Raw genomic sequence first — 13,694 nt, forward strand, 5'->3', positions numbered from 1 at the left:
GGAGAGCAGTGCTCCTCAGAGCTGGGGTGTCACAGTCTCTGGTAGCAGTGCTGGTGGAGCAGGTGGCTAAAGGCAGCTTCTGTGCAGCTGCACTGCTCCCTGCAGAGAGGCCAGGCTGCCTCCTCAGCACAGACCTCCTCCTCCTCAAGGTAGCTCTGCCTTGAAAAGCAGACTTTGAACTTCCAATTTATCTCCTCAGCTGCTGCCAGGGAAGACTGGCTGCCCTGCACAAACAAGCTGTCAGCAGCCTGCCAGGGCAAGAGGCTGAAGGGCTCTGCTGGGAAGCAAAGTGTGGGAGTAACAGCCCCTTGCATTCACCCCAGCAGTGGGACCAGCAGCTGATGCTGGGGATACAGCAATGCAGCCCAGGGCATGAGCAGTGGGACATGTTCCCCCAGGGATGACCCCTGCTCCTGGCAGGGGATGAGGGAATGCTGTTGTCCTTGCTCTCTATTCTCAGTGAAACATTTTGATTTTCAGAAGTACTAATCAAAAATCACTCTTGATTATGGCAAAAACAACCTCTGCTGATTTTTTTTTTTTTAATGCAATTAACAAGGGTGTATGGTAATTCCAAGCAATCTCGCTCTTGAGATTAAAGGAAAGCCTGCCAGGAAGCACATGAATAAAGCTTTAAGATGAGAATTTGCATAATGAAGACTTACTCTTTGTGGAGGGACTGATGGTGGTTGTGTTTGAAACCTATTAAGAGAAATGCCTAAAAGCCTCAGCTACAGCCAGGGCACTGCTGTCCTGAGTGCAGCTCCAGCACCCACACTGCCCTCGGGCCCTGCTGGGAACCTCAGCCCCAGGACAAGCCCAGCTCTGCCTTTCCTCCAGCCAGTGCCCCAGGACAGGGCAGGAGAGGCAGCACAGCCCCAGTGCAAGCTCTGAAGCCTGCAGCTCAGGGTAACACACCTCACCTGGGCTCCAAGCCACAGCACAACACCGCGGTTCTGTGGGGCAGCCGCAGGAGAAGCAGGTGTCTGGTGCAACTTGATTTCAAGGCTAGGAATAATATAAATTATTTGGCAGTGGTACCCAATAATCTCTACATCCAGCAGGAGTGATGGAGCTGGTGAGGAAAACCAGCCTGCATCAGGGTCCTTCCCAGACATAACTGGCACCAGGATGTGGGGCAGCCCCAGAAGGGCATCTTTGGTGAGCAGAAGGGAGCCCTCGCTGGGACCTGCTTGGCCACACGCTGGATACCCAAGGGATGCAGTGCTCCAGGCTGAGGGCTGCACCAAGGCCTGAAGGCATCATCCTCCCACCTGCTGTGGAAGGACAGACCTCCAGCTTGCCTCCAAAGCACCTGAAGAAGCAGCACCATCCTGCATGCCCTGCCATGTCCCGCAGCTCTGGGGAGCAGCTGGGGGCTCAGTCTGTGCTGCCACGGCCATACTGGGAGCTGCCAGCAGGTCCCTCTGCAGACTCCAGACAAAAAACACAGCAGGGAGGAGTTTTTCATCTGCTGCCCTCTTGCACAGCCTTTCCACTCCTCCACTGCAAGATTTAAAACCCCAGAGGGAAGCGCCCTTGACTTGTCTTTGCCAACAGCTGCATCTGGTAACTGGCTCGCACACAGGCTGCCCTATTTACCAGCACAGAGGCTGAGGGTCTCTGCCACAGACAGACACCTGCCAGTGACAGCAGCAACCCTGAACAGCTCTGAGGGAAAGCAAAGCCCCATCAAGGTCAGCAGGACCAAAGCCAGGAAAGGCTTTGTATGGGGGTTTCCCATGAAATGCCTTGGGCTGGCAGCTGATGGCCAGGTCTGCCCCATCTCTGGCTCCACAGCAGCTTCCTCTCTCTGACACCATGTGAAACAAATGTTTCAGCAGCTCTTCTATCACAGGATGGTCCCAGACCAGGCAGTCCTGCTTTGGCAACACAAGACAACAAAACAGTTTTCTTCAGTATCAGCACTCAAATCTTTCCAGGTTTCCAGGGCTCTCTGCCATCTCAGCACATGGAGGAGGTGATGTTTTCTAAGCAACTTTAATATGATAGCTGCTCTTTGAGGTTTGTGTCAAATAGGGCTCTGCCACAGCACTGCCAAAACCTGCTTTCAATTAGTCCCAGATCAATTGCACCCAAAGCAAAAGGCTGAAAGGTTTAGAGCAGACATATTTAAGGTTCCTCCCCTTCTGGGGCATGCCTGAGCCCAGCTCTGTAGCTGTGCTGAGAATGGGATGATGCCAAACTTTCTGTGCCTGGAGTGGGTAGCAGGACATTGCAGCAAGGACTAGGGAGGGTAGGAAGAGTTCAGCCTGTCCCAGACTTCACAGGAGCTCTGCAAATCTCTGACCCTCCCTGGGACCATGGGAAAACGCCCCAGGTGCAACCCTCAATAACATAAAGGTGTATAAGAAAGGGAGCTGGTTTTCCCTTCCACTTTCTTGTTGTTTGGGGATTTTTAAAGGAAGAACAAGGTATATCCCTAAAGCGGAAAGGATGTGGACAGCATAATTATTTTATTCCCACACCCCAACCACTTTGCAGGAGGCCAAGGGGAAATTAGCACTGAACCAACTGCACAGGATGAAGAGTGGTTAAAGATGACTTTTCAGTCATGAAAAAAACAACAGTGTCTGTCACCCTGGGCTCAGGTTTGTCCCCACCAGATGCTGTATGCAGGCCTCTGCTGGAGAACTGGATTAGTGCCCTGGCAGCAAGGGAAGGGGATACATGGGGGTGCCATGATCACTGCCCAGCAGGGACCAGCCTGGTTTCCCCAGACAGAGACAGCAGCACTGCTGAGAGCCAGCCCTGGCAGGGGCAGGCAGGTGGGGACAGGAGCAGGAGTTGAGCAGAGACCACTCTAGGGGCAACCTTGGCACTCCCTGTGCCCAAGTGTCCCACCCTCAGCCCTCACCCAGCCTTACCAGGCAGAGTGGGAGACAAGGACCCTAGCTCACTTGGTTTGTGACTCCTAGTGAAGGTCCAAAAGCACAGCAAGCTCCTTTTCCTCCTGTAACTGTGGGTGCAGGGCTGAAAATTGGGGGATGTGGTGGTTTGGGTGGGGCTAGAGTCAATCTTCTTTACAGAAGCTGGTATGGTGCTGTGGACTGCATTTCTGCTGAGAACACTGTTGATAATTCAGGGCTGTTTTCATTCTCATTGAGCAGCACCAACACAAAGCCAAAGCTTTCCAGCTCCTCACCCACCCCAGCAGCAAGAGGCTCCACAAGGAGCTGGGAGGGGACACAGCCAGCACAGAGACCCCAGCTGACCCAGGGGATATCCCATAATATGGCACCATGCTCAGCACAGAAATCTGGGGAGCAGGAGGAAGGGGGACGTTTGGAGTGCTGGTGTTTGCCTTCCCAAGTCACTGTCACAGGCGATGGAGCCCTGCTGTCCTGGGGATGGCTGAGCACCTGCCTGCCACGGGCAGTGGGCAATGAGTCCCTTGGTTTGCCTCTCCTGTTGGACTGCCCTCATCCAGCCCACTCAGTTTTCTCACTTTTTTACCCTTCCAGTTCTTTCCCCCATCCCAATGTGGGGGGAGCAAATGGCTGTGTGGGGCTGAGCTGCCAGCTGGGATTACACCACAACAGCTGCTTCCAGGTTTTCCTGCCTGCTGTCCACCCAGAAAGATTACAGTGTACATTCACATTAGCCTTATGATTTCTACTTACACATTAAGTAATGGCTATGAATTTGTCTATTGCCAAAGATGCCCGTTCATCAACCAGACAACGAATTGTGGCACAAAAAGCATTTTGTTCATAACTCAGCGCAGGAACAACTGATGACAAAGTCAGTGATGCAGGAGCCCAAAGAAAACTGAAGCAGGAGATTAAATGTTTATCACCTGATTCCCGGTGCAAAAAGATTGCTCTCATCAGATAAAGATCAAGAGGAGGTGCTGTAGATAAAAGCAGGTAAATAGGGAATTACACAGTAAAAATGCTGGTTCATCACTTGGAATGTGATGCTCCTGTCATACTGTGCTATTTAAAATCAGAAGCAGAGCAGTAGTGGGAAGGAAGACTCGGGTAATGCTGCCAGATGGAGCAGGGCTCTGGGAGAGCATGGGGGGCTCATTCTGCTCCTCTGGCTGAGAGCATCTGTCTGCCCTGTCACCACACGGCTCCCACCTGGCCACTGCTGCCCCGCCTTCCCGCAGCCCCTCCCCGTGCAAACACGGGCTATTGGGTCGGGTGGGGAGAGCTGAGCCCCCAGCCTGTGCTGCTCGCTGTCTGCGCCCCTGGCCCACCCACGCTCCCGCTGTGCTCTGGGTCATGCGGCTCTGCTGCCCCGGGAGCATCCCTGACCCAGGTGCTGCTGCCATGGGAAGGAACCAGCGTGCAGAGACGGCAGGGCGGGGGGCTGCACCCTCCAAGCAGGAAGCAGCAACAGAGACCTGCTGGAGATAATTTTGAGCAGGTGGTGCAGGAATTGGTGGTGATTTTTAACCACCCAGCCGGCAGCTGTGAGACCACCCCTCCTGGCTCGCCCACAGTAAGGGAAGCTGTGCCACATCCCTCAGCCTTTCCCAACAGCTTGTTTTCAATAAGGTGAGTTTGGCTCCTTGCTTTCACAGAGGAGTCTGGAGAAGTCTCTGAAAAGGGGTGTTTGGGGTGTGTGTCAGCTTCTGCTACTTCCCATGCCCAGCACCTGCTGCATTCCCATCACCAGGGGACCAGGAGCTGTATAAACAGAGCACTTTGTGCTGTCAATGTGGCATGAAATAATTTAAACATAAAACTATGCTCAGTGAGTTCAAAGAGAAGTCCAGCAACAGGTCTGACTCTCTCTGACCCTACTTGGAGAGGAAATAGCACCAACACTTGAAAACCCAACTGTCTGCAAGCTGTTGTGGTTCTGAGATTTTCTCTGTGAAAGTATAAATAATTCACTAAGACCATCATTACAAAAAAGAAAGAAGGAATACACTGTATTTTCAAATATATGTTTAACCTCACTTAAAAATGCTCTATTTTCTGCACGAGGTGAAAGACATTTTTGGGATCTATGGTTGTTTTTAAAAGCATATGAGCTCAAAGCTCAGTGCTGTCCTGGGGTGTGGTGGTTGGAAATAACACATTAACACATTCCAGTTTCCTCAAACAATTACACACAACTGCATGGCATGGGCTCAGTGTCAGGACAGGCTGGCACCAGCAACAGGAGTGGGGCCAGGCTGAACACCCACCCCAGTGGAAGCACCTGGGGCAGAGCCCAGCCTGTGGCTGGGTCACAGAGCAGGGGCTCAGAGCAGGAAACAGCACACTGGATGGGATGGGATGGTTCAGTTTTGGGGGGATGCAACCTCTTCTGCCTAGCACTGCATTGGCATAAGGGTGCATGGTGATTTTAGGCTGCACTTTAGGAGGAATTTCTTCACTGAAAGGGTTATGAAACATTGGAATGGACTGCCCAAGGAGATGGTGCAGGCACTGTCCCTGGAGATGTTTAAGAGACTGGACATGGCACTCAGTGCCATTGTGTGGTTGACATGGTGGTCTTTGGTCACAGGCTGGACTCAATGACTTCACAGGTCTTTTCTGACCTAATTAATTCTGTGACTCTCTGGCCAAAAGAACTTCCAAGGTGAGAAAATATGCTAGGTGAAATTGCACCAATTCAGAGTCTTTCTACCTGTCCAGGCTCTGTAGTGGAAACTGAGCAAAGCTCCAAGAGGATGGCTGTGTACCAGATGGCAGGATGGGACCTGGGGAGGTTTTTACTCTAACGAGCCTACATTAGCCTGGCATTATTTCCACTCAGATTTTACTGTCTGGAAAGATGACCCAAGTCCTGCAGTAGCAGGAACACCTGAATGGAGGTGTCTGGCCACCACACAGCTGTCCCACCAAGCTGCTCAAGTTCACCCCACAGAGAGATCATATAGAGATCAGACATCAAGATGGAGACATTCTCCAAGCTCCAACCCCTAAAAGAACACTTTTGTCAGCAGACAAAGCTTTAGGGACACAGACTAATGTGCTGCTCAAAATTTCATCAGCTATCTAACATCTGTTCTGCAGCACAAGCACCTCTTTTGCCATCCAGAGCTGGGGATGGAAACCTCTTCTGCTTGTTTAGCTTTTGCCTTCTCCCAGAGCCAGAGCTGCAGTCACCCCTAAACACCCAGCCTGGAGCATGTCCTTCTGAAGCAGGATTTCAGTAAGATAATTCCAACTTTGACAAGTTCTTTTTACCCAGACTTCTCTGTGCACGGGGAAAGAGAGCATTTCAAAGGGTAAGCAAAATTCTGAGCAGCTCTCTTTCCCCAGCACCTTCTTTGCTGTAGACAACCCTGTAGCAGCCTGGAGAGCCTTGCAACAGCAGAGTGGCGCTGTTCTCAGCGTCCCTCCTCCCATCTCCAAAATCTTGCCAATGCCTCTGGTTTCACTTGCTTTGTTTTTTTTACACATGTACGTGGTGACTGCACCAGATCCCTACAGCAACCTGGCCATCTCCTTCCCTGGAGATGCTGCTCATGTGGCTGGGAAACAGAGCTCACACTCAGCATCAGCTTTCTGCCTGTGGCCCCAGTTCTCCTCCCACAACAAGTTTCTGGGTTTCCTAGACAAGGTTGAAAAGCAAAGGAAAAGGATTTTGGAGTGACTGCAAGGCAGTTTCATAAAAATGTATTAGCATTAACTTCACCCCCATCACACCAGCAGGCTGAGCTTGCAGAAGATCAAGCCCAAAGCTGACCCTGAGCAGCTCCACTGAAATCCTGTGAATGCAGAGGCAGCACTCACCTCTCCCTCTGCCATGGCTTGTATCTCGACTCTGTTTTCTTCTCAAAAGTGTTGTTCCCTCAGCAGTCACGTTCCTGTGCTCACATCCTAAATCACAGCTAGTGACTCCAGCATCTGGATCTCCAACTTTGAAGTTTCCCTTTCAAAGTCCTTTCATGTTCTACATTTTGATGTGCCACGTTCATCTTCTCCCTCTTTCCTCTACTTGAGCACTTCCACTGATTGTGAATTGTATCAATCAGCTCACAAAGGAATTATTGCAAAGCTTTTCTCTTTGCCATCAGTGTTATGTAGTTTATTAAGCATATATGTCTTGTTATTAGAGTGGCTTCAGAAGCAATGTCTAATAAAACCCCAGTTTTTCCTTTAGCTAATTGTAAAGTTAATGCCTTAAACCTCCAGGAGATATTCTTCCAAGAAGAAAACAAATTTGGGCTTAAACCAAGTAGTTTTAAAGGTTTATTCTAGTCAACTCAGGAGATCAATAGACACTTCTGTTTTATGTGCTTTAAGGGCTGAAATGTTCGCAACAGATGTAGGAAAAAAAATCCCATTTTTGTAGAGGGGGGGAAAAACTCAAGAGTTAAACAGTGATTTCCGAGCATGTTTATCACTAGGCTGGTAGAAGAAAAAAATTCTAAATACAAGTAGAACCATGGAAATTAATTATTTCCACAGCTATGTACATAAATATCTGAGCACGGCACATTTAATGAATGCATATGTGTTCAAAGATCAGAGATAATTTGTAAGAAAACCAATTTGCCTTCTCCTGCTTTGTTATATGCACTAAAGACATTATCTAAGTAAAAATTATTCTTTAAATGTATTACTTTGACTCGCCACTGATACCTGGTTATTATAACTTTAATAACACAATAATGTATTATAAGAAAGATTTTTAGCAGCTTTATACAATGCTGCTATCTCCTTTAGTTTCAACAACAATGCCAAACACAGCCTTTCTCTTCTATTCCAAATAATTCCTCCCTGCAACTCTTCTGGAACATCCATGGTGAGTGACCCTAGCAAGTAATGGGGCACAGAGACACGGGGCCACCTGGCACTGGCACCCCCTTTTCTGCCAGCTGCATCCACAGCTGCCCAGTGCAAAACAGAGTCCAGACACATGAAAAAAACATCTGGAAAAGAGATGGCTCCTCTCTGCTTTCCCCGTGCCCTCCCTGGGCACTGCGGTGTGCAGCCGGTGCAGGGGAGCTGCCCGCAGGGACTGCGGCCATCTGTGCAACACTTACACAGAGCTAACTGCACTGTCTAATGTTGCCTTCACATTTTAGTGATTAGTGTAATTGCTGGTGGGTGCTGGTAGTCGCACTCGAGAGCAGAGGTGATTTGTGAGATGCTGCCAGTGAGCACACGGGTGACAACTCAGCTTGTGAGCGCTGAGACGGCAACTTTGGAGGACACGCCCAGCTGCTCTTACCACCGCTTGCAGAGGGAAGGTTTTCTTCAACCCTTTCTTACAAAAGGTAAAGCACAAAAACTGCACGTGCCCCTTCTGCCTGGCCTGCGAGAGGAAACCTTGTGCTCCCTCCAAAAAGCCCTCAGATGTCAAATTTGCCAGCTTTCAAAGAAAACACATCAATGCATTTCTGTACTGGCTTATGAGACTGAGGACAGGAGAAGGGAAAACAAGAGTGGTAAGTTTCTTGCTCGACTCTTACTGTTTTCCACAAGCATGTGGTTAACACTGGATGACTCATAAACATGAAACTTAACTATATTCTGGAAAAGTAACAGACCTGTGAATTTAAAGCACCATGCTGGCATAGGGAATGCCTGCCTCTGGCTACAGCCAATAGACTTTGCAGGGTGTTTGGTTTTCTCCACTGTCTCAAAATACTTTAATGCTTCTGTCCCCCAACACACTGGGAACAGGGCAGAGTTTAGCAGCACTGGCCAATGGGTTGGGCTCTACATGCAGTGCCTGCTTCCAGCACTGCAGCCACAGGCAGCTTGGAGGCACAGACAGATGTGGCACAGCTGCTTCTGACAGTCCAGACAGGGCACTGAAGCACACAGCCATGAAGAGAATGGCTTACTTACCTTCCCATGAAGGGAAATGCACTAGAATGGGATCAAAGAGAAGCCCAAACCCATTTTTTTTGCAATTAAAAAGAGAAGTTTGCTCCTGCTTTACTGGACAGACACAGGCACATCAGTCTTGTGTCAGTAGTGGATCTGGACCACAGCTGCAGGAATCATGCTAGGTACTGGTTTTTTTGTTTGTTATTCTTAGTTCTTGGTAATTTGTAAATCTCTGAGCTTCCAAGAGACTGGGCTGCCCACAGCCTGCCTTCAGCACTACTGGAGCAACTGTTTTAGAACAAGAAGCAAAAAAAAAAAAAAAAAAAACCCCAAAAAAAAAAAAAAAAAAACCCCAAAAAAAAAAAAAAAAAAACCCAAAAACCAAAACAAAACAACAACAAAAAAAACCCCACTGGGAAATAGAGGCAATTTCTATTGCTGCTGTTCCAAAGAAATAAATAGAAGCAATGAAGTGTGATTTCTATTGCTGCTGTTCCAAAGAAATGGCAGAGAATGCCCTGCCTGGGACACCCACTGCCTTGCCACCACCTGTTACCTTCCCACAGGTACAGGATGATGGCGGGAGGTTGTGCTGGTACACAAAAGACCACTTCAGTGCCCAGGTGGGGAAGGGCTCCCAAGGCTCTCTCAGGATGCTGCAAAGCCGTTCCAACACATTTGGGGAAGAGGGAGGGAGGGAGGAGCAGGCACCCACGCAGGGGCTGGGAGAGGCACTGCCAAACACGGCGGAGGAAGCAGAGGCCGCGTGGAAAGGCTGTGCCGCACTTGCCCCGTGTCAAGGACGGGAGGCAGGAGCAGAGCCCGCTCCCCCGTGCACAGTGATTGCCACGGAGAAGCAATTTAAACAGTTCAGAGAGGAGACAAACTTAATGTTGTTCAATTACCTGTGAAGCCTCACGCTGGCAGGAGTGATTTATGAATGTTTTGGTGAAATTAATTTTGATAGAAACACAGCCAATGATATTTAAGAGCTGGACTCTGCAGCCCAGGAGCTCCAAAACCTGATTTATGAATGTTTCAGTGAAATTCATTTTGATACAAACACAGCCAATGAATTTAAGAGCTGGACTCTGCAGCCCAGGAGCTCCAAAACAGCATTTTTGTTTACTCACATTGCGAAAAATACAAAATGCAAATAGCTTTAGTGCTGACTAACCATTTTTTAACCCAAAATCAAGATTTTATGCGCCGTCTCAGCTCGGCCTGTCAAACTGATACCCATCATTTAAAAATGCAGCCACTAACCTGGTCAGCACAAACAACTCTGTACCACACTGTTACCATTCCAGGTGCACAAACAGGTAGGTACCAACTGCAAACAAACTAATTCCAGGCTGATTCATGGAAAACCTAATGTGTTCCAACAGCAAGAGCTGTTAGGGTTTCAGTTTGCTATCTGCTTTGATGCTGATAGCTTCTAACCATTCTGTGCTTGCCGGGTGCCTCCTGGTTAATAGCAGATTTTGTTTAGAAAAACTTTCCGGAGGCTTTTTACATAATTGTTGTCTATTTCCTCTGTATAACCTTTAGAAGAACGTTTCTTTTCAATTCAAACACACAGCTTTTTAAGAGCACTGTTGGTTTGGTTTTTTTTAAGGAGACAAAGAGTACTGGTAAACTTTGCATTAATCTTAATTTCTTCCTGCCCACCCTCCTAAAACCAGCATTTTATTTTTTCCTTCCTAGTTGCTACTTAGCTGGGAACGATTTCTGGGTTAGACTGTTCTGATCTGCAGAAATAACAGCGGGACCAAAAAAAAAAAAAGAGCGAGAATACAACGAGCAGCCCGACAAATTTGGGTCACACAGAGAATCCGCTAATCCAACAGCTCAGCGAGCAGAGCCACAAACCCAAACTCATTTCGCGGCTCCATGGCTACCTCTGTCCAGGATTAACTGAGCCCCAGGCCGCTCCAGGGCTTTCTACCTGCAGCACCGCGCTTCTTAAGCATCGCTGTAACGCTGTCACCCGAAGGCAGCCCTGCGCTGCGAGACGCGTCTGTCACCAGCACTGTCACCTACCGCAGGCTCCGGCCGCCCTGCCTGAGGGTCCCGCTGCGGGACCGGCCCCACGGCCCGCGGGGCAGCAGGGCAGCGGGCCGGAGGCGGGCACAGCCCAGGCTGGGCGTCGGGAGAACGAGGGGGGACAAGGATGGTCTGCGGCCCGGCTCTGATGCACAGGCTGGCAGCCCGCCATCCGCTGCGGAGTCGGGGTGCCCTGCGCTGGGTGGGGCCCGAAGGGGGCAGCCCCCTCCCCGAGCCGATCCCCCGGGGGTGCATCCTCCCAGCTCCCATCCTCCTCGGGGCGCATCCCTCCGGCCCCGTGAGGCCCCCCGGGGCAGGCTCCGTGCTAGTGGGGGGAATATCCAGCCCGAGAAGCCTCCACGGCGAGGGGGCCGCAACGCCCGCATCCCTCGGGTTGAGCATCCCTTGGGAGCAGCATCCCGCGGGGTGACCCCGGCCGGGGGCGGGGGTCCGCCGTTCCTGGGCCGAGCCCGGCGCCGCGATCATGCGCCACCGCCCCCCGCGCTCCCCGCCGGGCCGCGCCCCCGCCCGGCCCCGCTCCCCTCAGCGGAGCGGGTGTCTGCGAGGAGAGACCCGGCACGCGCCGGCCTTTGCCTCTCGCCGAAAACGCGACCCCGGCGCGCACCCTTCCGCCACATCGGCGTCGGTCCCGCATCGCTCACCCGAGCGGGGAGGCGCAGGCGGCAAACAGCGATGGGGGCAGCGCAGGGAACGAGGGAGAGGTTGGGGCTGCTGCTGCTGCCGGGCCCGCAGCGCCGGGGAGCCCCGTGTGCCCGCAGCCCCGGGCAGGGACGGCCGCGCCTTCCCGCTGGAATGGGGCGGTGGTGCGGCCTGGGAGCTGTGCCCTGCTCCGGGGAAAGTACAGAGGTACAGGGGAAGGAGCTGCTGCAGTTTCACCCTTTAATGGCAGGTATTTAACGTGGAGGTTACGTAGCTATGGAATTGTTGACTGGAAGCGACCTCTGGAGGTCTCCAGCCCAAAGGCCCCATCGCAGCGGGACCCATGGACACCAGATTACCTCAGCCACAGCCACGTCTGAACACCTCCAGGCTGAAAACTCCCCTACCTCCCCAGAGATGACCAATGGCCGTGCTGTTCACCACCTTGGCAAGAAGATTCTGCTGGGTCCAGTGTGCCCCTCCCACTGACCCTTTAGCCATCACCCCCAGCTGTGTTGGCTCTGTCGCGTTAATAACTGCGCTTGGGCAGCTGTAAGCTGTCGATAGATTTGCCTCAGTCGCCTTCTCGCCAGAGCAAACAAGTTGCCCCTTGTGCATCGGCTGCTGGATCCTCTGTGGCTCTTTTGAACGGGGGTAGGAATTTGTTTATGATAGGCTAAACATCTTCTTTGTGATATTTATAGGTTGTTTTGCTACAGAAAAGGGGATGAGGATGCAGCCTATTTTTAGGAGGTATTCCTGAAGCTTTACTGGGGACTGAGAGGCTGAAGAAGTGTCTGAGTTATCGTAGTCCCATGTCACCTCACAGCACCTGGTACACACTGCTGTTCACGGCTGCTCCAGCCGAGTGTCAGGACTGCCTTGGGTCCAAAAAGCCCTTTTTTTGTCCTTGGTGGAAACATTACCTGAGAAAATAGTAGGCAAACAGACCATGATGGGCTGGGGGACAGGGAGGGGGTCCTGTCCCCTGTAGAAGCTGCCTGGGCTGAAGGATGCGGTGGGTAACAGGGAGAGGGATGCTGTATTTCTGACTTTCATCTGTGGCGACAGAGCAAACTGCAGGCTCCACAGTGCCTTGCCGTGTGGGGGCAAGACCTTTCACACCCACACTGCGCGCGTTTCTGTGACTCTGTGTAGCTGGGCACGCTCGTATTGTCGGAGCTACAGACTCTTCTGTGCTGTGCCGGTCTCTGCTACTGCAGCAGCTGAGGGGAGTAACAGGGGTCCCAGATAAGAGAAGCCGTGCTGGAGAAGATGCACTTCAGCTTCTACACTTGCCCGTCTATACATCCACGATATTGCCTCTCTCCCTGTTTATACAAAGAGAAATTCAGGACTACAGTCCCGTTCCTGTCAAACTAAAGGAAACTAGCAGGACAGCATTTGTACCTTCCCAGCCTGGTTCCCAATAACCTCTCCGTGTGCTATTTGCATATCAATGGCTTTCCAAGCCTCCGGTAATTGTTGGGGGAGGAGGCGGGTAAAAAGGCTATTATTACATTAGCGTTGGATCAGCTTTAGCAAGCCTGAAGGCATGAGAGAGCATCGTGCAGCTGATGCAACCCGTGACAGTATATTGTTTGCCGTTCTGTGTGAGCCTGGGGTGTGCACCGATGCCTGGGAGTTGATTCATAATTACAAAGAGATGTATGAATGTAGCTTTGAATGGGCAGGAAGGCAGCAGCAGCGCTGCGCTCCGAAGCTGGAGGGAAACAGGGCGGTACGAACCAGGATTTCGTACTGGAATCGAGCATCTGGCTAAACCCGGCATCCAAGGGTGCCATCCCTGGCTGGCCGTGCCCAGCTGGAGCTGGGCTGTGTGCGGCAGGCACAAGTTGTGTCTTTAAGGAGGCCGAGCCCAAGGCAGCTGGAAAGCCTGGGCCCCGGCCAGCGGGTGACTCAGCATCGCCTGACCTGTGCCCGGGAGCCGAGGCTATTCTTGGTTCGGGCTGTGTTTAAGGCAGCTGAGTTTAAATGGTTCCAAATTGCACCACAGAGGATGTGTTGTGAGGCTGCAGCCTCGAACACAGCGTGTTGTTTGGGGCTGTAGTGCCGTCTGCCCGGTGCATCGCTCCGAGCTCCACGGAGCTGTGACCTTTCCGTTTTCTTCTCTTGAGCTAGATTAAAGCTGTAATCTTTAAATAGCGGAATAAACAGTCATCAGAGAAACTCTCGGTGGAAAAATCGCTTTCTATT

The 13,694-nt window shown here is 51.3% G+C and overlaps 1 protein-coding gene across 1 annotated transcript in view; it reads right to left on the minus strand.

Annotated features, from left to right (window-relative positions):
• CD99L2 (CD99 molecule like 2) overlaps positions 1-11,978 on the minus strand; it is a 28,395-nt gene extending 16,417 nt beyond the window's left edge. The window contains exons 1-3 of the mRNA XM_041396734.1: positions 11,885-11,978; positions 11,443-11,662; positions 10,815-11,015 (exon numbers count right to left, since the gene is read on the minus strand). Coding sequence (XP_041252668.1) covers positions 10,815-11,015; positions 11,443-11,662; positions 11,885-11,978 — 515 coding nt within the window. The remainder of the gene's footprint in view (positions 1-10,814; positions 11,016-11,442; positions 11,663-11,884) is intronic.
• Between the last annotated feature and the right edge of the window lie 1,716 nt (positions 11,979-13,694).

Source organism: Onychostruthus taczanowskii, unplaced genomic scaffold (assembly GCF_017590055.1).
Source record: "Onychostruthus taczanowskii isolate IOZ18803 unplaced genomic scaffold, ASM1759005v1 scaffold13, whole genome shotgun sequence".
NCBI classification, from domain to species: domain Eukaryota; kingdom Metazoa; phylum Chordata; class Aves; order Passeriformes; family Passeridae; genus Onychostruthus; species Onychostruthus taczanowskii.